General features: G+C 41.2%; 1 protein-coding gene across 1 annotated transcript in view; it reads right to left on the bottom strand.

Annotated features, from left to right (window-relative positions):
* EFNB2 (ephrin B2) overlaps positions 1-25,317 on the bottom strand; it is a 55,610-nt gene that overhangs the window by 10,090 nt on the left and 20,203 nt on the right. Inside the window, 1 exon segment of the mRNA XM_053384439.1 lies at positions 17,877-18,160. Within this exon segment, the coding sequence (XP_053240414.1) occupies positions 17,877-18,160 (284 nt within the window).

Genomic DNA, 25,317 nt, shown 5'->3' with positions numbered 1-25,317 from the left:
AGCGCCACCCAATGGCCCAAGCTATGACCACTAACCACATCTGTATAAATGAAACCATTACTTCACCACAGAGCAGCTGACAGTCATCACACGGTCTAATGTTGACACCATAATAAAAACCGAACTATCACAGTAACTTGTCAAATGAATTCCCCTCTCAAATTGCAGTTACTTAGGAACAGAACAGTGGTTTGTCCTCCTTTTGCTGGTATCACCCAGCAAACTAAAGAAGCTGAACTCAGGCTCCCAACACGGATGAAAAGGTCTAGCTTGCCTTTCTATGAAATTGGAGCCATTTCTAGTCCATGTAAGGAAACAGTAAGGTTTTCACTGACATAAAAACAAATACATCTCTCCATGTTTAAATCTCTCTCTCTCTCTATATATATATATATAAATCATAACGTTGGAAGGGATCCTGAGGATCATCTAGTCCAACCCTCTGAAATGCAATAATGTGCAACTGTCCCTTATGGGGATTGAACCTGCAACCTTGGCATTATCAGCACCAAGCTCCAACCAACTGACCTATCCATCCATATCTCTTACCTCAATCTCAATATTGTTTACTCAACAAACTTGTTACGCAGAAAACCACAACTGGAAGCCCATTTGAATCAGTGAATAATGAACACTAAAGAAAATAAATAATTCAGAATAATAATAAAGCTGAAGACAAAAAAGGTTGTTTTCCCATTATTGTCTCCTACACAATTTGTTTGTGACTGACTCTGCCAAGGCCAGTCTCATATCACTGTGACTGATACGGTTTCTGCTCTCGGAACATGATCTGAAGTTTCTTTTTTATACTGTTTGTATTCTAGATAGTTGGATACAGTTGTGCCGGCCTGGAGTGCTTCGTTTTCAGGCAGATAGCTGGGATATAAATTTTAAATAAATAAATACCAGTCCACTGAGGACTTTATGAACCTGCTGCTTTTGCTGGCCATGTAAGTTAGCAAAACTGGCCACATATGTACTCACTAGGCTGCGTTTTGCTTGGTGAGTTCCGATTTCTGCAGGCTGAGATATTCCCACTGCTGCTTTTATGTTGGTTTTAGTTGCAGTGCTTGTGTTGTGACCTTGGCTGTCTTGATTTAAAATTGGTTTTGGTATTTTTATCATTTAAATTTTGTGCTTGCTTTTTTATTTCTGTAAATCGCCCAGAGATATAGGCAAAACATCAGTGTCATGAATAAACTAGTGTAACATGTTTTTGTCACTGTTATGTTATTTTATCTCAATATCCCAACTTGTATAGTATACACTGAACTTACAGGAATTATATTTCTATAAAGAAAGCAGGGCGTGCATGATTATTCCTTGTTTTTGTTTTTTTAAAAATACACAATTAAAAAACACAATTAAAAATCTGAGGGCAATGCAGAGCAATTCTAAAATACAATTCTAAACATGGTTTCAAGCTCAAGGAACATTTTACTTGGCTGAAAAAGTCTGGCCTTCAAAGGGTAATCTTACATTAAAAGCAATGAAAATCCTATAAACCAAGTTTTGATTCGTCATATTTATACGCTTCAAAAACTATGCCACCCCTGCTTATAGAATGAAGTGGGCTCACTCTAAATGCAGAGGAAAAGAAATCAGTGAGACAGACAGACAAGAAAGTTTCTGGGTTATGATTTCCATACAGTCCCCATGGAGCGCAAGTAATATTACATTTTAATACATCTTCATTTGATTGTTATTACTCTGCCTCCCGGGAGGCTAAGCCACTGCCTGGATCTTGGCTGTTTTCAACCCATCAAGTTAGTAACATTGCTCTAATCAGATGGAGAATTAAGCTGCTGGATTTGTGCCTGGATACAGCCTTTCATTCACTAAGAGATTAGAAATGAAGCAAAGACACACACAAAATCAAGACACATGCCCCTCTTCCAAACAGAATGCAAAATTGCTTTTTAAAAGCAAGAGGAATGTATTGCAGTGAAACCACAGGTCCTAGGCATCAGCTGCCGATTGTATTTTTAAGCGCTGGGTGATGGTGTCCACTTCAACCACAATCCCTCCCCCTTTTAAAATTTAATATTAAATATTTTGGGCTAAGCTAGCATAACTCAAGCAATCAGTTAAGATTCGATGTTAAAAAAAAAGGAGGATCTATTTGTTTGCATTACCCTATACAAGCAGCCCTGTAAAACAACTATGTACAACTGGATAAGAAAACATACTGATGCCTTGGAATGCAATTTAATTGCTTTAAATTTTGTACTGGTCTCTGTGTGCATGCCCCTCTTCCCCTCCATTTTGTTTTCACAATAGCCTTGTGAGAGAGCTTAGGTTGACCCATCACCCACTGAGTTCCATAGCTGAGTGAGGATATGAACCCAAGTCCTTGTCCAATACTATAACTACTGCACTCTAGATATCACACAGTCCCAGATGAGTAAATGGGACGTGGTTTTCCAGGTCCACACTCCCACGCGAGTCACATGACACGCACAAGATCATGGCCTTGAAAAGTGCTTTTTTTCAGGAAGAGATTGCGGCACCCAAAAATGGTCACTGTGCAAAAACAACAACAACAAACAAACAAACAATGGAATGTCCTGCTTTTATCAGAGCTGTTGGATTTCAAATACCATCCAAAAGCATTCATGGTACTTTATCTATATATTTGGTTGGTTCAGTTCCACAAGCTGCTTCTCGGTATTGTTGTGAAGATATAAACCGATTCTTGGCAGTGGTGGGATAACAAAGCTTAAAACGTTAACCATCTCTGACCCTAAACACACACACACACACACACACACACACACACACACACACACACACAAGGGTGATGGTGGTAATGTGTCTTGGCCTAAGAACTAAGGTTTTTAAAAGAGATGACAGTGTTTTGAATGGTGCTGTCTCCTCCTATAGTCCTCTTGTATCAGATCAAACAGGTTTTTGGAAACTGTTTACACAGAGGTATAGCTTTTCTGGGGACGTGGGTGGTGCTGTGGGTTAAACCACAGAGCCTAGGACTTGCCGATCAGAAGGCTGGCGGTTCGAATCCCTGCGATGGGGTGAGCTCCCATTGCTCGGTCCCTGCTCCTGCCAACCTAGCAGTTCGAAAGCACGTCAAAGTGCAAGTAGATAAATAGGTACTGCTCTGGTGGGAAGGTAAACGGCGTTTCCGTGCGCTGCTCTGGTTTGGCAGAAGCGGCTTAGTCATGACCCACATGACCCGGAAGCTGTCTGCAGACAAACGCCAGCTCCCTCGGCCAATAAAGCGAGCTGAGTGCCGCAACCCCAGAGTCGGCCACGACTGGACCTAATGGTCAGGGGTCCCTTTATAGCTTCTCTGAGCTTAGTACATATGTGAGTAAGAGTAGCTAGGACAAAACTTATCATGCCAAGGAACCTGCTGCAAGGTCAACAAAGTCTTCTCCTGGGAGAGCCAACTCTGGCTGCTATCCTCAACCCACCTCATCTTACTGTCTTCAGCAGCATTACAACTGAGCGGCATGTCATCCAAAGAACTGTCAAGGCTCCTCTAGATAGTTAAAACCCTATTTTCAAGAATTTAGGTACTTAAAAATTAAGGTTCTTAAAAGCTAAGGCAACCTGCAAATGTGGGCTATTATCCAAATTTAAGCAAATGCTATCCTTAAAAGACAGATCAGTAAAAAAAAGAGGGGGATCCTAAGAGGGGGGAAATCACCAAAGCTTTAGATACAGTTATAGCAAAAAGAACTATTCTTGATGCAAAGCTGTGCTTGATCTAATGTGAATTCACAGGATTATTGAGTACATGGTCTTAACAAAAAATAGAAGTGTGTGTGCTTGCCATGGGATTGCATATCTATAACGTAGCTGCTGCCAGTTGCTTTTACCTTCATTAAATGCTTTCCTTGGTAAAGCATCAAGTAATTACTTCTTCTAACACATGTGTTATCTAATTTTACAAGACAGATTTAAAAATACCCAGAACCACACAGACTGAAAAACTACAAATCAAGGTGCTTGTTTCTGGAACAACTAGAAATTGCACATAAACCAGCTGTGGTGATCTGAGCACAGTGTTTTTTTAATTAAATGGTATTAAAGTTGCTTTTTTTCTTACACCAATCCTCTGATCCCAGAGCTTCGAGAGCCTGGAAGATGTAGAAGAAACTCATTTTAAGCACATTGAGTTGCTCCATTGCTGTGCTTGTTGATCCATGTCAAATCTACGTTGGGGAAGGAGCACGTTTCCTTGTTTGTTTAACTAACAAAAATAAGCAACACGACATTTTAAATTATACTGAATCCTGAATTCAAAGTGCTTTCTAACGGTATCACGAGGTGAATCAACACATAGGTCTTGCTGCTCATAAAGAAGATATTTCTGCTGCTGATTTAACATTATGCACATGCAACCAGGGAGCTGAGCTCTTTTTTCCCATGCAGAAGGTCCAGACAATTCACATGTTTCCATACTTCTGAGACCACCAGTGAGGGGATGCCAATGCCAGGGACCCCCTCCAGCTGATGCCCTACCACCACCTACAAGCCCACCCAACAATCACCTACTTCTCAATGCCCTTTGTCATGTGTGTCACATGTTTTCTTAAGACTGTAAATGTGACAAGACCAGTGATCATGAGCCCTCTTCTCCTGAATAGCCCCCTCCCACTCACCTTCACTCTGAGAACTGGGTTTACATTGCAGTCCATGCCGGGATCCTCCACACAACAGGGGGAGCCCATTTTAGACAAGCAGAACCATCCTGGCCCTCCATTACATGAAGAAATGCATGCAGTGTTCATTGGAAAAGGGTTACGGTTGCAAGCACAGGATGTCTCTCAGCTAACAGTTTTCTCCTCTTGAATCTCAAGATGCTTATTCAGTGGCACGAGGCCAGGCAGGGAGACCAGAACATGGTATCTTATTTCTAAATGCCACACATACACACACAATTTAAAGTTTTTTAAAATAATAATAATTGGAAGTCTACTTTATGAAGAGTGATAATTTACACAATCCAAATGTTCCATTACAGCTAAGAGTTTTCTGCATTGTTGTTTCAGTTAGTGTGTTCTCTCTATCAGGAATTGCTCCTGGGAATGTTTTCACAGCCTTTTGAGATGGGAAGAAAAACCAGAATTGTGTTCATAACAAGAGATAGTGCTGCAAAACTCCCACGAGAGTCAACACCAAAGTTCTCTGATCCCACAATGCACGTGGATGCAAGTAGCTTTGCTGAAAAGAAGGTCAATCCCCTTTTTAGAAGTGGAGCAGCAGAATATAATTAGAAGCAGAGTGTTCCGCCGATTCCAGTGGAAATGTACTCTTTCGTCTTTGTAAATTCAAAGCATTTTAAAAAAATAATTAATTTACTTTTAAAACCTGACCAAATCTCTGTCGATCTACCTTTTCTCCCGTACTGTCTCACCACTGCGCACAACTTGGTATTGATGCCCATATCCCCCCCTTTTTTCGCAGATATAGGACAGCGAGTATGTCACTGCTCACCAATAAGTATCACAGGCCCTAGCAATCTGCAAATACTCATGCAGACTCTGCTCATACTGCTTTCACAAATGCAAGCACGACTAAGAAGAGGGGAAAGGAGAATCACATTTCCCCAAAGGAATTTCCTTTCTTTTAAATGCTGGAAAAGATACATTATCCAGGAAAAAAACAATGAAAAAGGAATGGAGGGAAGGCACTAGGCTTAAGGGGAAAGGAATCTGGATTTCCCCTAAACTTGTATGTTTCTCACCTGGAAAGGCCTTTATTGGCACAATGAAGCATTTACTTTTGGGCAGAGCCATCCAAACCCAGCAGATACACCTCCTTATCCAAAGCTTACTGCTCACTTTAGCCAGGTTGAGTACAGCTGAAGGGCCTCAAGGTTCACAGGGGATCTGCAGGGCTTTGGATCCAGAAAACTCAACGCTGTGAGCACTATGACCTGAAACACCTCTTTTCTAGGACTCTTGTTGCCTCCTGCCACAGTGGGAGCTTACCACCCTATCAGGTACAGCTAAGGTACCCTGGTGGAGGCACCACCCAAACCAGTGGCCCATAGAGGATGCTATGCACCATTGTTACTTGATATCACCATCAAGGGCTGGTGTCTAAAATAGACAGCGTGGAAACAACACAGGACAGGAAATAGAGAATAAGATGGGCAAAGATGTTGGTTGCAGCTCGGGCTGACAATGCAAAGGTTAAGTCAAAGCCATACAGGAAAGAGTGGCATTTATCAAAACGGCATTATCAGCCTGCTCCCACAATATATCTGTTCTGAACAACTTATTTAAGTCTTCTGTGCAACTCAAACGCTGCCTTTGAATATATTTGAGTCACACTGAGACAATAAAAAGGAATCGTCAAGCTTCAATTTCTCTCTCTCTCTCTCTCTCTCTCTCTCTCTCTCTCTCTCTCTCTCTCTCTCTCTGTAGGACCAATACCACAGTTTATGTGCTGAAATCCGCTATATATGTTTTCTATAAACAAACCAATGGAAAAACCTGCCGTTTCTACATGCTGTTTCTTCATACTAGAGAGGGTTCTCTCTTTATATATTTATATACCTCAAGCTTGGAAAGAGTCCAAGAAATACTTCCCAACCCGTTCTATGATATTTTCTTAAACCTTCAGCTGAGCAAAAAATGGATAAAACGAATTCATATTTGAGTTACACCAATTGTTCTAAATGATGCATGGGTTTGCCCATGGAAAAATGGCTGCCTTAAGGGAGCCTGGGAAGATATTATCCGTCAACAGATTTGCCCTCAATGATTTCCATCTGCATCCCCTAAATCTTCTACAGTTTGTTGCTAAACCTCTCGCCTCCTTTCCCCCTCTTAGTAAAAAGGTTTGAATAAAAAGTTCCTGTGGGGAGGGGGTGTGTGGAAAAAAATATCGCAAACTCCTTGTGTGCAGTCTACTGTCACTAATTGCATGCAATGATATTAATGACCCAGTAATTGCTGTAAGAGTGGCACTGGAGTGGAAAACATCATCTTGAGGCAGGGTTCATCTCTAGGTGGTAGGACATCACCATTGACAGAGTTAATGCCTAGTGACATTTTAGAATATAACACTACAGATGAGAAAATGTGCCACTCGCACGGCTCTAATGGCTTAGATGGACATGACGTTATTTGCAGTGACCGCAAGAGAGTCCAGCAGTAACCCCAATGCAGTGACACAGTAAGGGTTTGCCCTACAGATGAACCTCATTCCTTTCAGGGGAGATATTCTCTACTATAACAATCTAGTGCAATTTTCCACATGTTTGCTTCAATAAAAGAATACCTTCATCTCCCGCTTTTACTTCTAGCAAAAACAGAAGCAAGCTTTATTGCAGAACACAAAAAGCTATTTAGATCCTCTGGCCATTGTCTATCACACACACAAAAATGATTTGGCATTTTAAGTCTCCAGGTCAGTTATGGAGCCTATCAAGAAAGATAACACAGTTATTTTTCCTTGCTTAACAATAAGCAACATCCTTGTAACATTAAATAATATAAACATATTATTTAATATTACAAGGAGGTTGCTTATTGTTTTCATGTTTTGTAAATGAAATTTCGAAAAGCAGTAAACAAGCAAGAGAGAGAAGTTTAGCACAGCTGTTGTTTTAAGGGTATGTACTGAAGAGGTTTATGCCCAGAGTTAGAAAAATATTTTTATTAAGACTGATTTCAGAGGAATCAGAATTCAGTGGTATTTTGAATTTTGACCTCACTTCCCCACTCAAGTAGAGCAAAAACTCCACCCCCAGTTTGCTTCAGAGAATAATATTAAAACAGGCTTATAAACTGGTACATGGATTACTGAATATGCATCAATACTTTATTATTAGTCTTCATAGGAAAATGAACAATTAACAAAAATCAAGTTTCTTGCGTACAAAAGGCAACACTGAGCAGCAAAGCTTACCCTGCCAAGCATCTAAGCCTTCATGACAACCCACTAGTTCATAATCTTCTGAAATTTAGTAGAATTGGCTATGAACAATGCAACCTATGTATATTGCCTATCAAGCAGATAAGCAAAGTTTTATCAGTATGCTCTGTACTGTCACATCCTTAAATATTTTAGGCAGAAATCACTGCCCCGGTAATAAATTTGGCTTCCTGCTACATAATCAAATGCTGAAAATGCACACAAAACACTTTTTGAGTTTGCAGAAAAAAGCGATAAAACATCAGCCCTCAAAAGCAACAAGGGCAACATGCAAGCGGGCACCATCTTCCACACATTGGAAGCAGCACCCAGAAAGGTGCTATGTGACAGGCTCTGTTTGCAGGACTCCCTCTGCCTTCGCCGGTGGGGAGGGGAGTATGGGAGAGCTACCTTTTTCTCCCAGGAGAAATAGACAGCTCACTCGCCCCCCATTCCCCAAGAAAGAGGTAGCTCGCCTGCCCCCCACACTGGCTGAGCAAGCCCACCAGCCCCTCCAGCACGTACACAACGAGCCGGAGGGACGGGGCAGTGAAGTGCAAGAGATGGGGACTTCTTTGAACACAAGCAGGAAAAAGATCGGCGCTGCTCAGCTGGGGAGCGTGAAGCCTGCCGCTCTCCAACTGGGGGAGCGCCCATGTTTCTCTGGTTTGCACACAAGCAGGAGAAGGATTGGGGCTCCTTCAGATGGGGGTGGGGGAGCACTTTAACGGAGCCTCCATCCTGCCACTGGCAAGTAGCAGAGGGACTCTGCAGCAGTGGCAATTTCACCAGCGATATACCGCTGAGTGAAGCAGTCATCACAGACTGCCCCTCATATCAGTCCGGGGCGATATATCGCCCAGGCCTAATTACACTTTAACAAAATATAATCGATGCATCGTTTTTATGCAGAAAATGATTCAGTACACTGCTGCAAGTTGTGTCCCTTGATATTTTGAGTTGGCAACTATTGAAGCCTTTAAAAGGTTCCTACAAAATAACATTTTTATAAAAAATGGCACTTTACTCATTTTTTTCAGTCATTTCTACCATGGTGCAGAAATAAGGGGGGGGGGAATATATCAGTGCTCATTTTGGAATAAGAATAATACTCATTATTTTTGGCACAAGATTCCAATCTCTGTTAAATTAAACATAAATGAAATACATCAAGGCAAAAATTATATCTAAAACTTGCAGGTGGAAATCTATAAATGGGTTTTGCTGTATGTGGGGTTTGCTCCGATACCAATATTCATAATAGCACCATATCATCCCATATGTACACACACACACACACACACACACACACACACACACAAAACTTCTGCTTGCCCATATCTATGTAAAGAAACATTAAGCACATTTCCAAAACGTATTATGTTGCTCATTTAAATTTATTCTTGCTCTTCTTTAATGGGCCTACTCTTTAGCAGGATGCAAATGACTCCCTTTGATTTAATGAGAGTTCTTCAAATCCCATAGCAAGAGGGAAAGGGCCTTAGGGCACTCATTTTGCAGAGTTTTACACCAGTAGTTAACTTTACACATGGGAGTAGTCCTACTTAAGTCACAGAGATGCTTTATATACATAAAATTAAACCTCTGTGTGTGTAAGCCTTTGTAACACAGTGGCTTAAGTTATTTATTTTGTTTAAAGCATTTTAGTTCATTTAATGCTAATCTACATAATGAATATATAAAAGCTCCTTAAGCAGAGAAATGGCTTTCTCCTTTGTGGCATCATTTTATCCTTGGCATTGTTAAATCATTTACAAAGCAGAGCGTGTGGGTGGGGGAATGCTATAAATAAACAGAAGCTGGAAATATTCAACTACATATGATAAAATATTAAAAACCCTTTCAAGTCTGAGCAATTCCTAAATAATAATTCTTCCTTTCTAAGCAGTCACTCCTTGTTTCCTGTCTCCTTTCATATGAAGTACACATTAGCGAGTTTGGAGAAGGGGGGTTCATTTTTCGCTCAGTGGTTTCCACCTATTAAGAAGCAAAGCCATCCTGTCCTCTTATTTGCCACACTTGGGAATGAAGCAAGGGGTACTTACATATTCCTGCTGTACTACCATTCCAGCTAGTTTTAAATGAGATGAGCAGCCAGCACTCTGCCTAGATAATGGCACCTTAATATGAACAAAGGCAATCTACAGCAGCTCCGTTCAGTTCATAGGACCTATGTGGTTTGGGAAGGCAGACCCAGCAGACTGAACCTCCATTAGCCTCACCAGCTTTGTACAGGAATCTGAATCTCTGCAAATGTTGGGGGGGGGTACCTAGTAATTTTATTTGTGAAAATTATATTTAATTCCACCACAGCTGAACAAGAGTCCCTTTAAAAGGCTTGTAATAACTGACCACCTTATATCATCTTACAGTTAAGAGGGGCTGAAGGTAATTTGTTTATTCTTTTGGAAGACGTAGGTAGGAGAAAGAGAGCAAGGAATGCAATTTGCCGACCGAAGGTGGCTTTCAAGATAAGCGTTTCCCTACTGCATGGAGGGCAGGCTATAGCCACAAATGTTCCGTTTCTGAAAGTAAACACAACTTTATTCTTTTAAAAATAAGGATGATAATGCAGCTGTGGAAAAAAAATCAGCTCAGTCTATTAAAACAAAACAAGGCACACGGAATCAACTGAGAGAGGGTGTTGTTGAGCAACTATTCTATCTTCAGAAACCAGTAATAACTTTTATTCATATATATATATACAGAGAGATATTGTTATTTATATATTGCAAAAAGAAGCGGAACTGTAGTTTCTTTGTTATGCCTCAATCCAAAAATGCTTCTTTATGGTTTTATATTACTTTACACCACCCAGACATGAAAGGGGGGTATATACATATTTTTATAAATAAAACTCAGGGACAGGATGAACCACCATTCCTAAGATTTGTCTCAAAAGAAAACTCATTTTTTCAGATAAATTTTAAAAAGAAAAGAAAACTGAGACCATGCAGAAGCTTTATCATTTGACATAGGGCACACCTCCTTCGACCACAGTAGATCTCCTGATATAGTGAACAAATGGCCAAGTGACTGTGTTTTGTTCTGAGCTTGCCTGCTTCTATTTTTGCCACAAGCCTTCCCCAGTTTTTTTGTTTTTTAACTGGCCTGCTTTCCTAATGTTCAGATGCTTAGGAAACACAAGCGGCATATGAATAAAATGTTGTCCGTTAGCTTTGTTTTGCAAAAGCGTGCTTTCTATCGCACAAATGTAATTTAGGAACTGACCAAATAACAATATATGTGTCTTATGGGGGTGGAGACATCAAGCAGGGAACCGAAGACTGTCCGCTAGGAAACAAAACAACTTTATGGCCGGTTGAAAATTCCATCCATTAAATAACTTGACTTTAACAAGAGACACAAAACACTCTTTTTAATACAGGCCAGGTTGATTACACCCCTCGGCTTGATCCAAGGCATGTTATATCGGAAGTTGCTCAGAGTTTAGTAAGGGACCAGCAGACATAAGAATTTATTCCGTCCAGGAGGATTTTCTGCTGTTGCTGCAAGTTCTGCATTGTGCATAACCTTTGTTTTTCTTTCTCCTAATCTTAGTCAGAAGACAGTTACAAAAATGGGTCACTTGAAAAAGTTGGCAAAAAAAGAAGAAGGAAAGCCATATATTCTGTTCTGCTAGCAAAGCCAATGGTTATCTTAAGAGTATGCAGACAGCAGCTCCAGATGTTAAACTGAATTAAACCATGGCGATGAAGCACTAGATCCCTCTTTCAAATGCCGTATCAGAAGCAAATATATATTATTGAGTGACTCTGTTATCGCTACTCTTACATACTATGGAACCCACATGAAATTATGTCTCCAACCCAAGAAAGGTTCATTTATTATGGTTTGGACTAGATCAACATAGTAATGAGAGAGCTAATTAAGACCAATAATTAGCTGCCCATGCGTCCTTTGTGTGGAAGGGTGGGGCATAAATTTAATAAATAAGCAAACTGGAGCCTAGTCTAGAGATGTGGTCCAAGGAACAACTTCTGTTCTAGCAACCTGTCAATAATCCCACTGCTTGACAATATCCCAAACAAATTTTGTTTTCTCACAAGCCCAAATTGATCTGTATCTATTACTTCACAATGGGGTTGGAGTACCTGTGGCCCCCCAGATTTTGCTTGACTGCAACTCTCATCACCCGTGACCACTGGTCCATGTTGGCTGGAGCCAATGGGAGTTGGAGTACAACAACATCTGGAGGACCTTCAAATTAAGATAATCAACCTGGCCTTCAATTAATTTTTGGAAGGCAATTCATTTAGTAATATTCATTCCTGGGTGTGTGACCAAGTGGAAGGCTCTGTGTTAAAGGGTATGACATGTGTTAAGTAACCCTGTAAATTCTCCTTCAGGCTTCTGTTGAGGTACTAAGACCAGCAAGATTTTTCTTAAAGCATTGAATTGGACACTCATAATCCCAGCCACATTATACAAATAGCTGATACTGATTTATCCACACAGAAAACTCTCTACACTTTTCTGTATTATTATTATTATTATTATTATTATTATTATTATTATTATTTATTTCCACAATTGTTTGCATCAAATGTGGCATAATCCAGTAAAGGCATTTATGATATGCTACATTTATGATATGCTACAGCCTTTTGCAACCTTGGGGTCCCCAGATGTTCTTTACTACAGCTCCCATCATCCCTGACCACTGGCCATGCTGGTGAGGGGTGATGGGAGTTGTAGTCCAGCAACATCTAGGGACTAAAGCAGGCCTCCCCAACCTTCGGCCCTCCAGACGTTTTGGACTACAGTTCCCATCATCCCTGACCACTGGTCCTGTTAGCTAGGGATCATGGGAGTTGTAGGCCAAAACATCTGGAGGGCCACAGGTTGGGGATGCCTGGACTAAAGGCTGGGCTGGACAAATGACTATTTTAATCTCTGCCAGAAAAATGGTATGTAAGTAGTGAGTCATTAATTTAAATAAAAGGGAACAAGAATAGGGAATCAGAACTACTCTAGTACCTCGGCTGAAAGATTTTGGCTCTCCCCAATTGTGAACTAGTGTTGGCAGTTCCATCGGGCTAACTGAACAGTTTCTATCCCAGCTAGGCGACATAAGAACTGTAACTTTATGAACTGATCCTTAAGCTCCCCCCCAACTCTTCTCCACCTCCCACCCCATTTTTCTTACATGTTGTGTCTTTTAGAGTCTAAGCGTGATGGCAAGGGCTGTCACTTATGCTCATCTTTACTATTCTGAGAGGGGTTTTTTGGATAAAGAATTGGACAATTAAAAAAAGAGAGAGCAGATTTCAAAATAACCCTCCACCTTGACTGCAATTTGTATTGTGATGGAAGAGTTGCCCAGTTTTCAGGCTGGTGGAAAGTTGAGCAGGAAATTACCTCTGCATCTTTCTTCCTTGGCCCCTGATTAGCTCAAGGTCCCAGAGGAATTCTGTGCTTCCTGTTCCCAGGTTCTCTTCCATTGGAGGGGGGACAGGCGTCACAACAAGAGAAAGGGCCTCCATGAAAACAATAATTAATGAGATAATCTATCCTAAAGTAAAGACTAATTCTGTACCGATTTAAGATGATGATGATGAAAGGTTGATTCCATGCACAAGCAACTGCGATATGCTTTCAACAGCTATTTATGTTTGGATATGGTCTTTTATCCCATGTTTGTGGGGTTTTTCTCACACCTGAATTACACCACAGGCGGAGCAGAGGCGTCAAGCCACAGAATGGGCTTGGAAACAGACTGAATTAAGGTAAATTAGTCTGAACAGGTTCTGTGAACATCTGAGCAAGTTAAGTAGTCACTCCTACTCAATAAATGTGCAGAGGATGGAACAACACACCAATTCCATTACTCATCCTCATTCCTGTCTTTCTTCTTATCTAGTGTCCACATCCTTTTTCTCCAAAGAATGAACTAGTGGTAGGGAAGCCACATTTCCCTCAGAAGCTCCCAGCATTACTTCGCTTCAGCCACATGTTTGTATCTGACGCCTACAAATAATTACTTCAGGTATTTGTCGGATAAAGAAAGCTTTTGCGTACTAATTCTCTGGTTGAAAAATGTATTCATTAAAAATACAAAAAAAAAGTTGTTGCTTTTGTCTGAGCACAGTTCATAATAGGTTTGGGGCTTTTCTTTCCTCAAGGGAAAAGGGCTGAACTTCAGTGACAGAGCGTGAGCACCGCATGAGGAAGGTCCCAGTGTCTAGATGAACCAATGATTTGACTCTGTGCAAGACAGCCTTCTATCTTTCTTCCTAAGGGGAAGCAGTACCTGCTGTTCCCCAGTCACATACCCTTCGTGGCAAGAACAATTATGGCTGACAATCCAAATATTAAAAGTCCTATAAAAAGGACCCCTGACTATTGGGTCCAGTCGTGGCAGACTCTGGGGTTGCGGCGCTCATCTTGCTTTATTGGCCGAGGGAGCCGGCGTACAGCTTCCAGGTCATGTGGCCAGCATCACTAAGCCACTTTTGGCGAACCAGAGCAGCGCACGGAAACGCCGTTTACCTTCCCGCCGGAGTGGTACCTATGTATCTACTTGCACTTTGAAGTGCTTTCGAACTGCTAGGTTCGCAGGAGCAGGGACCGAGCAACGGGAGCTCACCCCGTTGCGGGGATTCGAACCGCCGACCTTCTGATCGGCAAGTCCTAGGCTCTGTGGTTTAACCCACAACGCCACCCGCGTCCGTTAAAAGTCCTATACTTGGTGCTAATACAGGATCATAACTGGACATCTGGAGGAGTTGAGAAATGGAGGGAATTTCTACCATGTTGGTGTCCTGTTTTTGTGAAGAAAATATATGCCTCACTAAGTTTCAGCTTTGGTCACAAGTGATCTGAAACCAGACCTTTAAGGCAATCATACATAGCGTCCTGCCAGGACATTCCTATTTCAAGTAATATGTCTTCCTGAGGCATTATGATAGATCTCATACCATATCCAAGGCACCAGGCTGAAGGGACAGTGAATTCTGTAACCCCTAAAGAATGTCCTAATCCTCCCGGAAATGTAATGTCTATTATACCTTATTGCCATAATGAAATAATTATACAAAAATGAAGAAAATGAGTCCTACTTATGGATTTAGTCTGAGGGATTACTGACACAGATACGACAAAGCTGACAGTCTACCATGAAGTTCCGTTTGTGTCCATAACTCTCAAGTCATAATTAAAATGGTGCCATTTATGTCACAGTTGGCCTACTGTGGAGAATTAATCCCCCTAGCATTAGATAACTGAAATATTTCATCCTCAGAACCAGCTATTTGAGCACAGACAGACGTTTTTATGTTGCACTTTTTCATCAGGCCTACTGGCAACTGTCTCTGCTTTCGGCGCTGCACTTCTCACTCAAGCAAAATAGAAATTCCCTTGCACATTTCTGGGAAAAGTCACAGGCAACAGCAGGGAGCACTACCCACCAAGATAGCGCAGTGCATTTTTACAACATTTTACAACCCAGCAAATTGCATTTTTAAATATTCCACATTCGTTATTTCATCAACTCTCTGATTGCTGCAGGTTTTAATTACACTGAAGCTGCTGCGACTATTTTCCTGTTTCTTATTTATAAATGAATCTACTAGAAACAAGGAGAATGAATGTAACTTAGAAATAGCTACTTACTTTCATTGCTATTCCCCATGCCCAATTTTCTCTATTTTTCAGTTATTATGAATATTTGAAGTGTTCAGATTTCTAGGACCCACAGCCTCTAAGCTCAGCCTCTGCTCTGAAATGGTGGCATTAGCTACCTGCCTACCAGACCAACCTCAGGGGTTCCACTATGGCAGTTATTTGCCATGCTGCTTTCCCCAGGCAAGGGCTGGCAGAGAGGCAGCTATGCACCATTCTAATCAGGGCCGAATTTAGGTTTGATGAGGCCCTAAACCATGGGTAGGCAAACTAAGGCCCGGGGCCCAGATCTGGACCAATCGCCTTCTAAATCTGGCCCGCGGATGGTCCAGGAATCAGTGTTCTTACATGAGTAGACTGTGTCCTTTTATTTAAAATGCATCTCTGGGTTATTTGTGGGGCCTGCCTGGTGTTTTTAGATGAGTAGAATGTGTCCTTTTATTTAAAATGCATCTCTGGGTTATTTGTGGGGCATAGGAATTCGTTCATTATAATTTTTTCAAAATATAGTCCAGCCTCCCACAAGGTCTGAGGGACCCTGCTGAAAAAGTTTGCTGACCCCTGCCCTAAGCTGCTGGAGGTAATGGGGTCCTTTAGATGTCCAGCTGTCCTTTGTCAACAACAAATTGTCGCTGTTTTTTGTATTGAATATATGCTATATGGTAATTTATGGACCTAATAGGTATCTAAAGCTATTTGCACATAACAAAATATGTATTTTATCAAAGTAATTGTTGAACTGAAATACAATTAAGAAGAAGTCTATTAAAAGTGAAATACAATTAAGAAGAAATATATTAATAGTGAAATAATTTAATATTAGATAACAGGTACAACAGCTTGTAAACAGTGTTTCTGTGCACTGCTCTGGTTTGCCAGAAGCGGCTTAGTCATGCTGGCCACATGACCTGGAAGCTGTACGCCGGCTCCCTCGGCCAATAAAGCGAAGGGTCCCTTTACCTTTACTTACAACAGCTTGACCTACATTCAACTGTGCTGCACTACAGTGTGCAGCTGCATGCTACATGTTTCCATGCAACCAGTCCATGCAGAATGTAGGCATCCTATATAAAGAAATGAGCAAACCAGTGATATCTTAGGGAGCAGGCTGGCAGGCGGGGTCCATTACTTACATCATAGGAGCCTACACAACACAAACATCTGTTGCTGTATGCAGGTTTTATTTTATTTGCTTTTTTATCCTATTTTTTCCCCTTTAATATTTTGGGGGGGCCCCAAAAGAGTGGGGCCCTAAGCTATAGCTTGCTTAGCTTATATGTAAATCCGGCACTGATTCTAACCCTCCCAGACATCAACAGAGAAGGACTGTTAAGACTGCACTCAAAGATGAGGCCATAATTTGGAGCTTTGTTTAACCTTCACTATGGGTCCTGCAAGCAAAACAATAGAGTGGGGAAATGAGAGCACATTGGTGCTGTAATTCAGTGCCCACCTATCTGGTAATGTCCTACTGATAGCAGTGAATTAACCTTCAAGTAAGTGTACATTTTAATTTTTAGCTATTTCCAACTGCATCTTAAATGAATATTCGCTTTTTTAAAAAAGAAAAGGTAAGCCAGCTTGCTAGGACTTAATCCTGAAAGGCAAGGCATGCATAAAGAAAAAGAAGGCTGTAAGTCTCCAGTTTCTCTGAAGCTTTGGAGACGGAACACTTAAGATTATGCAAATAGAAACCAAACCCACTTTTTGATGTAAATGATCAATTTGTGAATTATCTACCAAGCTGATATTTTAGAAACTTCTTATTTTTTTTCCTACCCAGAAAGATTACTTCACATCTTGAGCTATTTCTCCTACCTCCACCTTCTTCTGTTTGCTTAAAATTAGGATTTACAAAACTGTAGTATATTATACTTAATTATTGCTGTTCAACATTCAATGTGCAGTGATTGACATACCGTATTTCAGAAGGGCGATACTGTAACATTAAAAAATAATAACATACATGCATAATGTGTACTCAAGGCTTTGGCTAAATGCAGCACTGCTGTTTCTGGCGGTGCCTTACCCCTACATACATTGGTTGGAACCAGATTAAGATGCCCATGTTTTCCATAAATTGCATTATGAGCATCGCTACCACAATTACACAGCTCACATCTATGAAAACCTGGAACCTTTTTTATTAAAAAAAAAAGCGCTCTAAAGCAGCAGGGAGTTGGTTAATAATAAGCTGCCATGAAAATACTTTAAAGAAAACAATATAAATCCTTTAAGCTTCTTACTTGATTGAATACAATGAATAAATTAAGAAGCAGCAAGACGGAAGGAAAAGGAAACAAAAGTCATTGTTCACTTACATATGATGTAATAATCTTTGTTTCTCTGAAATTCCAGTCCCCAGAGGTTAGGGCTGAATTCTTGAAACTTGATGGTAAACTTAACATCTTGATCAGGCTTGGCACAGTTGAGCAGAGGTGTGTTGTCCTTTTTAATAGTGCAACTATCTGCTTGGTCTTTATCAACCATATAGACCTTATAGTATTCATACTGGCCACTAGTTTTAGAGTCCACCTTCGGGCATATAATATCCAGTTTGTCTCCGATCTTTGGGTATAGTACCAGTCCTTGTCCAGGATGGAATCTAAAAAGAATCAGGGGGAAAAGAGAAAATGTCAAGATAAAAGATCTGGTCAGAAACATATTTTGAAAAGGGGGCAGAAAAGGGAACAAAATACAGCTTGAAAACTGGGGGGGGGGGAAACCACATCTAAGTTGCTAAAGGAAATGAATGGGACAGGAGCTACAGGCCACAAGACCTCTATTTCACACACAAACCCCACTTTTTAAGGCTGTGCACACCTTAGCGGCTTAAATTTCCCCCTGATGCATTTCAAGTCACATTTGCACATTGCTGTGCACACCACGAATGTCTTCACCGTGTACATTTCCTGATTAGTTGGCCCTGCCCTGCAACACCCCCCCCCCTTGAACTCCTGTTCATGACGCTGTCATCTGCACATGCTCTTGTCATCTGTGCACGCACAATGGCTGTCCCAAATGTGCACACCTCAGCGTAGCTGCAAAGTGAATGCGCCTTATGTTTTCAACTAGGAAGGAAGCCCGTTGAGAGGAAACGCATCAAACAGCAGCATTTCTGAAGAAACCACAGGGTAGACATGGATTGTGGCTAACATTATGTGCATATGGCTTCAAAACCAGCAGTGGGAGTCCACTGGAACCAGAGTAAACAGTGATGGGTACGCAGCCTAAATTAAAATAAAAGAGGTAAAAAGGAAACATCCTTTGAAATGAGAAGGAAATGTTCTTTGAAGCGGGAAACTTCAGTTGGCGGATATTAAGCATCCTGTGGTCTGATACCTGGATTGCCAGTAGTACAAGTGAAAAGGATCTAGGGGTCTTAGTACACCACAAGTTTAGCATGAGTCAACAGTGCGATGCAGCAGCAGCAGCAAAAACAAAAAAAACTTCAACAGAAGTATAGTATCCAGGTCAAAGCAAGTAATAGTCCCACTCTATTCTGCCTTGATCAGACCGCACCTGGAGTCCAGTGTCCAGTTCTAGGCACCACAAAGATGTTGACAAGCTGGAACGTGTGCAGAGCATGGTGACCAAGATGATCAAAGGCCTGGAAACCAAGTCTTATGAGGAATGGTTGAGGGAATTGGGTATGTTTAACCTGGTAAAGGGGAGACATGATAACCATATTCACATGGAGGATGGAGCAAACTTCTTTTCTTCTGTACTGGAGGCTAGGATTCAAGTTATGAGAAAGGAGATTCCACCTAAACATCAGGAAGAATTTCCTGACAGCAAGAGCTGTTGGACAGTAGAACGGACTCCCACAAGAGATAGTGGACTCTTCTTCAAAGAGGCTCTAAAGCAGAAGCTGGATGATTTAGTTGAGATTCCTTGTGTTGCAGGGGTTTGGGCTAGTCCCTTACACCTCTACAATTCCATGATGTTAGCCTTGCTCATGGAAGCAATCACCCTAGAAAGCTTGTTAAAGTTACATTTCTCCAATGTGATGTAACCCTCAAAATGGTGTAGGTGGGGTTTATGTTGCTTTTCAGTGATATCAGAGGCACTGTCTAGGGCAGATGCTGCTGCTGCTGAAGCTAAGCAGGCCTGGGTCTGGTGAGTGCCTGGATGGGAGACTGCCTGGGAAGCCATTCATGAGCTGCATGATTTAAGGAAGGTATGTGATAAATGTGCTAGATAATTAAATGTTACAGAGAGCAATTTCAACTGCAACAGAGGCACTGGCTGGCCCCTTCCTAGCCTACCATATGGACAGGCAGTGAACCAACAGTTGCTTCAGCTTCCAGGCAATGGATACACATCTGACCTCCTTTTGTCCACAATACCTCCCTCTGCTTGCTGATCCTTTAGAAGGCTTCCAACTCATCTCGTTCCCTCATTCCTTTCGTTAAAAAAAAAAAGGAAAGGAAAGCTTTGCCTTCCCTTAAAACTAGGGCAGGTCTACGTAAACCATTAAAGTGTGAACTGCCTGGTATCAAATGGTTATCTAAAATATTTCAGATTCCTTATCGAGTTGGCTACTCATCAGTCAAGTAACCGTCTTCATTTTAATGTGGTGCCTTAAACAAAATAAACGTTTCAAAATTAAAATAATTGCTTGTAATATTGATTCAACCGCAAAATGAAGACACGCTCTCGTAAGCAACAAAGGCCACTGCAATCTTTCTCCCCCACCCCCACGCCTGGATGCATGTGTTCCAATTAATGCCTGGAAGCTGCTCTTTAGAGCTATGGATACAATATCCCCCTAATACCTACAGCTGAAAGCCTCCTTTCCCTCTTCCTAAATCTTTCCTGTCAGCCATATTGCTGCAGAGATCTTCCTTAATAGAAAATGTCTCTGAAGACTGAAAGGAATGGCTTCCTAATGAATGGTGCTATCCAACAGCTAGAATTAAAACGCAGAGAAATCTTTCTCCCTCATATACACAAACATACAAACATTGGTGCTTGCTCCATTATGAAAGAGGTTTCTGTTATCTTGCACTTGATTAAATATGCCTACCAATAACTTGCCCCAGCCTTCCCTGACCCTCCCATGCTCGCCGATGGGAGTTGTGGCCTACAATATATGGATGGCACCAGGTTGGGAAAGACTGCCTTAGCATACCCTCCAACATTTCTCTGATGAAAGCAAGTATGTCCTAAGGAAAAGCGGGACATTCCTGGATCAAATCAGAAACCAGGGCGGCTTCTGTAAATCCGGGACTGTCCCTGGAAAACAGGGACACTTGGACTGTGCCTTAGCATGCACATAAAAAGGTGCATGCAAGAAGATGGTGACGATGGTTCAGAGACTCTTAATTGTGAGTTTGTGAGCTAGAAATGGATCTCCGCTTGCCTAAAAACTGTTAAAAGGTTGCAGAGATCACTGTTTTGTTTTATTTTTGCATCTTCACCCAAAAACAATCTGTCTGTGCAATCTTGTGCATGCTTCCTTGGAATTAAGTCCCACCAAGTTAAAAGGGGCTTGCTCTCTCTCTCTCTCTCTCTCTTTTCAGATGATCTTTATTGAATTTTTAGTTACATACTGTACATACACATACATTATGTTTCACATTTGTTCTTGCTCTCCCGAGCGGACTTCCCTCCTTCCTTCTTCCGGCTTTCTTATGTCGTCTTTAACTTAAAAGATCAAAAGGGGCTTGCTCTCAGGTAAGAGGGCTTACAATTGCCGCTGGAATGGCGGAGTCATCCAAAAAGTCATTCAAAAAGAACACAGCCTGATAGTCAATAAATATATTGTAAATGTATTCTTTAAAAGATACATGAAGAAAATTGTGTGGGTGTTTATTGTTTCCTTAAGTCACTTGTTCTGCAGCCATTTTACTTCAAAAACTACATATTAATTTACAAGGCACAGGTTTATAGAGGCAAAAAGAGGCTGTCCATATATTTATGAGGAAGTTTAGAAATAAGAAAGCTATGTAAACTCCAATTTAATAGGGCAGAAAGTTTAGGTACTCTGTGAAGGTAGAAAGGCTTGGCTGTTAATAATTTTAGTGATTTTTTTGTTGACAGGCTTTTACAACGGGTCTTATGGATGTATCTTTCTGAGTGTAGCTCCCACAAGACCTCAAATATATTGTATTTTTAATTGATCTGTCCCATTCATTCACTTATCTTTAGTATTCCTTTTCTCTCTCTTGCTTTTCAGGTAGCCTTGAGCTGTTTTGGAAAGGCAGAGTGTAAGCGTTTTACAATAAGCCATCAGTAAATATTTTAAATGATTTTACTGTCTTAACTGGAATAACCACAACTTCTGATTCACCTTAAAGCAAGGCTTAATTGATTTATGGACTGTGGCATTAAGTATTCTGTGACGTTTTGCATTCATGAAGCACAGGCTGCTGGTGTACTTGTGCCACCATCTGTGTGGGACATACAGTCTTTAGAGATTTTACATATCCACAATCCAGTCAGATTCCCTGACAACACTTTGAAAAAGGTGAAGGTGGTAGTGCTTTAGCTACCGTATTTTTCACTCTATAAGACGCACCAGACCACAAGACCCACCTAGTTTTTGGAGGAGGAAAACAAGAAAAAAATATTCTGAATCTCAGAAGGCAGAACAGCAAGAGGGATCGCTGCACAGTGAAGGCGGCAATCCCTCTTGCTGTTCTGGCTTCTGGGATAGCTGCGCAGCCTGCATTCGCTCCATAAGACACACACACATTTCCCCTTACTTTTTAGGAGGGAAAAAGTGAGTCTTATAGAGCAAAAAATACGGTAACTTAAAAAACTTTGGTTCAAACAGAACTGTAACTAATACACAAGAGCAAAAGTCTCCCCAAACCCACACCTGATGCCAAACCAATGATGGCAAGGCCACGTCCTCTAAAGAGTTCAGTTGAAAGCTGCACAGGAAGGGTAGGTTCATTATGTCTGCAGCTGTTGGGTTATCTTCCAGAGCAAAGGTATGAGATGCAAAGCACCAAATCCAAATGCAAAACCCTAGAGCTCTAATGCAAAACCTCCAGCCGTTTCACTGTTCATTCTCACCGCAAATTTACATTCAAACAAGAACCCCGTTGAAATTAAACAGGGTACAAACAAGCAAATGGTGCGCTGTTAATCACGTGTACATAGATGCAAGATAAGGGGAGACAGAGAACATATTACTTTTAGGGCTGGCATACAGAACCAGATGGAGCTGATGAACAAAATTGGTTTTAATCTCCCTTTGTCTGCCTTATTTGCCCTTCTCGTGGCTCCTGCAACAGAAAATATGGAGCTGCATATGGCTGCTAGGAACCATTCCAGCAGCCAAGAGGTACAGACTGATGGCACCCTTTGCCAACGCATAGCCAGTTTCTATACCAAAGCACTGGGGCAAGCGATTTGAACATGAAATACACAAGCTTCAGAAACAGATGTCAAGTTGTTTTCATTCCTTTTTTAAAAAAAAGAAAAAAGAAAAGCCTCCTTGTTGTTGTTTTTACTCCCCAAATGTGAGTCTGAATGGTGACATTTCAAACATAAGATGCTCGCTCATTATAAATGAAATGAAGTGATGCTTAGAATATGAAAAGAGGACACCAGGCTCCTATGCATGTGTACAAAATATATTCAGTCCATGATTCCAAATGCATTTCAAACGTGCAAAAGCTGTTCTTCAGGGGAAGAGGTACAGTGGTACCTCGGGTTATATACGCTTCAGGTTACATACGCTTCAGGTTACAGACTCCGCTAACCCAGAAATAGTACCTCGGGTTAAGAACTTTGCTTCGGGATGAGAACAGAAATTGCGCAGCAGCAGCACAGCAGCAGCGGGAGGCCCCATTAGCTAAAGTGGTGCTTCAGGTTAAGAACAGTTTCAGGTTAAGAACAGACCTCCAGAATGAATTAAGTACTTAACCTGAGGTACCACTGTATTTATTTTAAGAAAATCTTTGAAAACCTGAAAAACCTGTTTGCCAGAAATTATTTAACGGAGGAATCCATCTGGTGGAAGAACACCAGGCACCTTGGTCACACAGATGACATAACGTATGAAATAGGAAGTCCATGTGGGATCCATTTCATATGCTATACAGTGGTACCGTGGGTTAAGTACTTAATTCGTTCCGGAGGTCCATTCTTAACCTGAAACTGTTCTTAACCTGAAGCACTACTTTAGCTAATGGGGCCTCCTGCTGCCGCCATGCCGCCAGAGCACGATTTCTGTTCTCATCCTGAAGCAACGTTCTTAACCCAAGGTACTATTTCTGGGTTAACGGAGTCTGTAACCTGAAGTGTTTGTAACCTGAGGTACCACTGTATTACCTGTGTGGTAAAAGAGTGTGGGAAGGCTGTTCCTCTACCGTGTCAGGATGCCAAGTAATATACATATTATGACAAACATGAAATAGCAGGAAACAACTCATATGTATCATTTGCCACAGGAGTATGAAGACTTCCAAGACACTACAGATGCTGCATCTGTACATGCCTCAACTCTTCTGTAATCTCTCTTCCCAAATGACTTTTTTTAAAAAATCCCCAACAGTTTAGGTGTACTCTGCCTCTCCTAATGTTTTCTAGTTCCCATGGTTACTGAACTTCCTTCTTTATGCATTTTTATGAAATACTTCATTGCCAAGGCAATCCCAGATAGATAGGGCTGGGCGATATCTGGTTTTCAGCATTGTGATATATCGCCAGCTAAACATCACGATACACTGGTATGTCACAATGTCTGAAATAAGGATGGAGGTATGGAGAGGCATTGGCTGGCTTCATGGTTTTTCCTGCATTGTAATTTTTTTCCCCATAACACACACACAAACAAAATACCATGATTTGGACTTCAAATCTGTTTTGGACGATATATCACCCAGCCCTAATCCCAGAGCAGGTTACATTAAAATAAATATAAAATAAGCATTAATACAAAATAAAACAGACAAAGCTAAAATTAGCCAGATTAACGACGATTCAGCAGGCTCCTTCAAATGCCTGGGCTGCTTTGCCACACACAGTATATACACAAAGTATCAAATGTGGTGACAAATGTGCAACAAAACAACAACACCACAAACTGGCTTATAAGTATAAAACCAAATTTACTAGAATAATAACTAGAATAAACGTTTATTGCACATGTAACTTGTTAAGATACAGTTGTACATTTATCCACTCCATGTTTACAGTATGTCCAGGCTTTGTTTTGCACATGGCACCTTAGTATGTTTGTTGCTTGAATGGTTACAAGTCTATCTCTATTCTAGTTATTTGTGGTGTTGTTGTTTTGTTGCATTATTGCCACACACAGTGCCTGCCCCCCCCCCACAATAAGCCAGGTGGACCCTGAATCAGCTACAAAACTACCGCCCAACCTCAACCACCAGCCTACTTCACTCTGAGAGTATTTTCACACACGTGACTAGAAGTGTGTTTTCACTTGAGAATACAGAGCAGTCTTTATACTGGCTACAAAGGCACATCCTATTTCAAGATGCCTTCTTGATCCCACATTAACACATTCGCGTGGGTATACAAGCGAGGCCAGCAGAGCTCAAGGATACTTTTATCATCATATGTGAAAAATATTACCATGTCACTCTCCTAGTCCTCCTACAACAGTTCTGTGCAGCAGTACTTTGCGCTGAAGGGTCTTCATAAGCCCATTTTGCTAGGCGGATATTGACAACCGAACTTAACACTATGCAGGGTCTTCCACCATCAAGACACTTAAATGAACTGGGCCTAATAGTTTACATCCAAGAGATTACAACTGATAGTGTTTAGTAAACCGCC

Source organism: Podarcis raffonei, chromosome 4 (genome assembly GCF_027172205.1).
Source record: "Podarcis raffonei isolate rPodRaf1 chromosome 4, rPodRaf1.pri, whole genome shotgun sequence".
Classification (NCBI taxonomy): domain Eukaryota; kingdom Metazoa; phylum Chordata; class Lepidosauria; order Squamata; family Lacertidae; genus Podarcis; species Podarcis raffonei.
The sequence above is the reverse complement of the archived record's forward strand: the minus strand, read 5'-3'. Positions and strand labels throughout refer to the sequence as shown.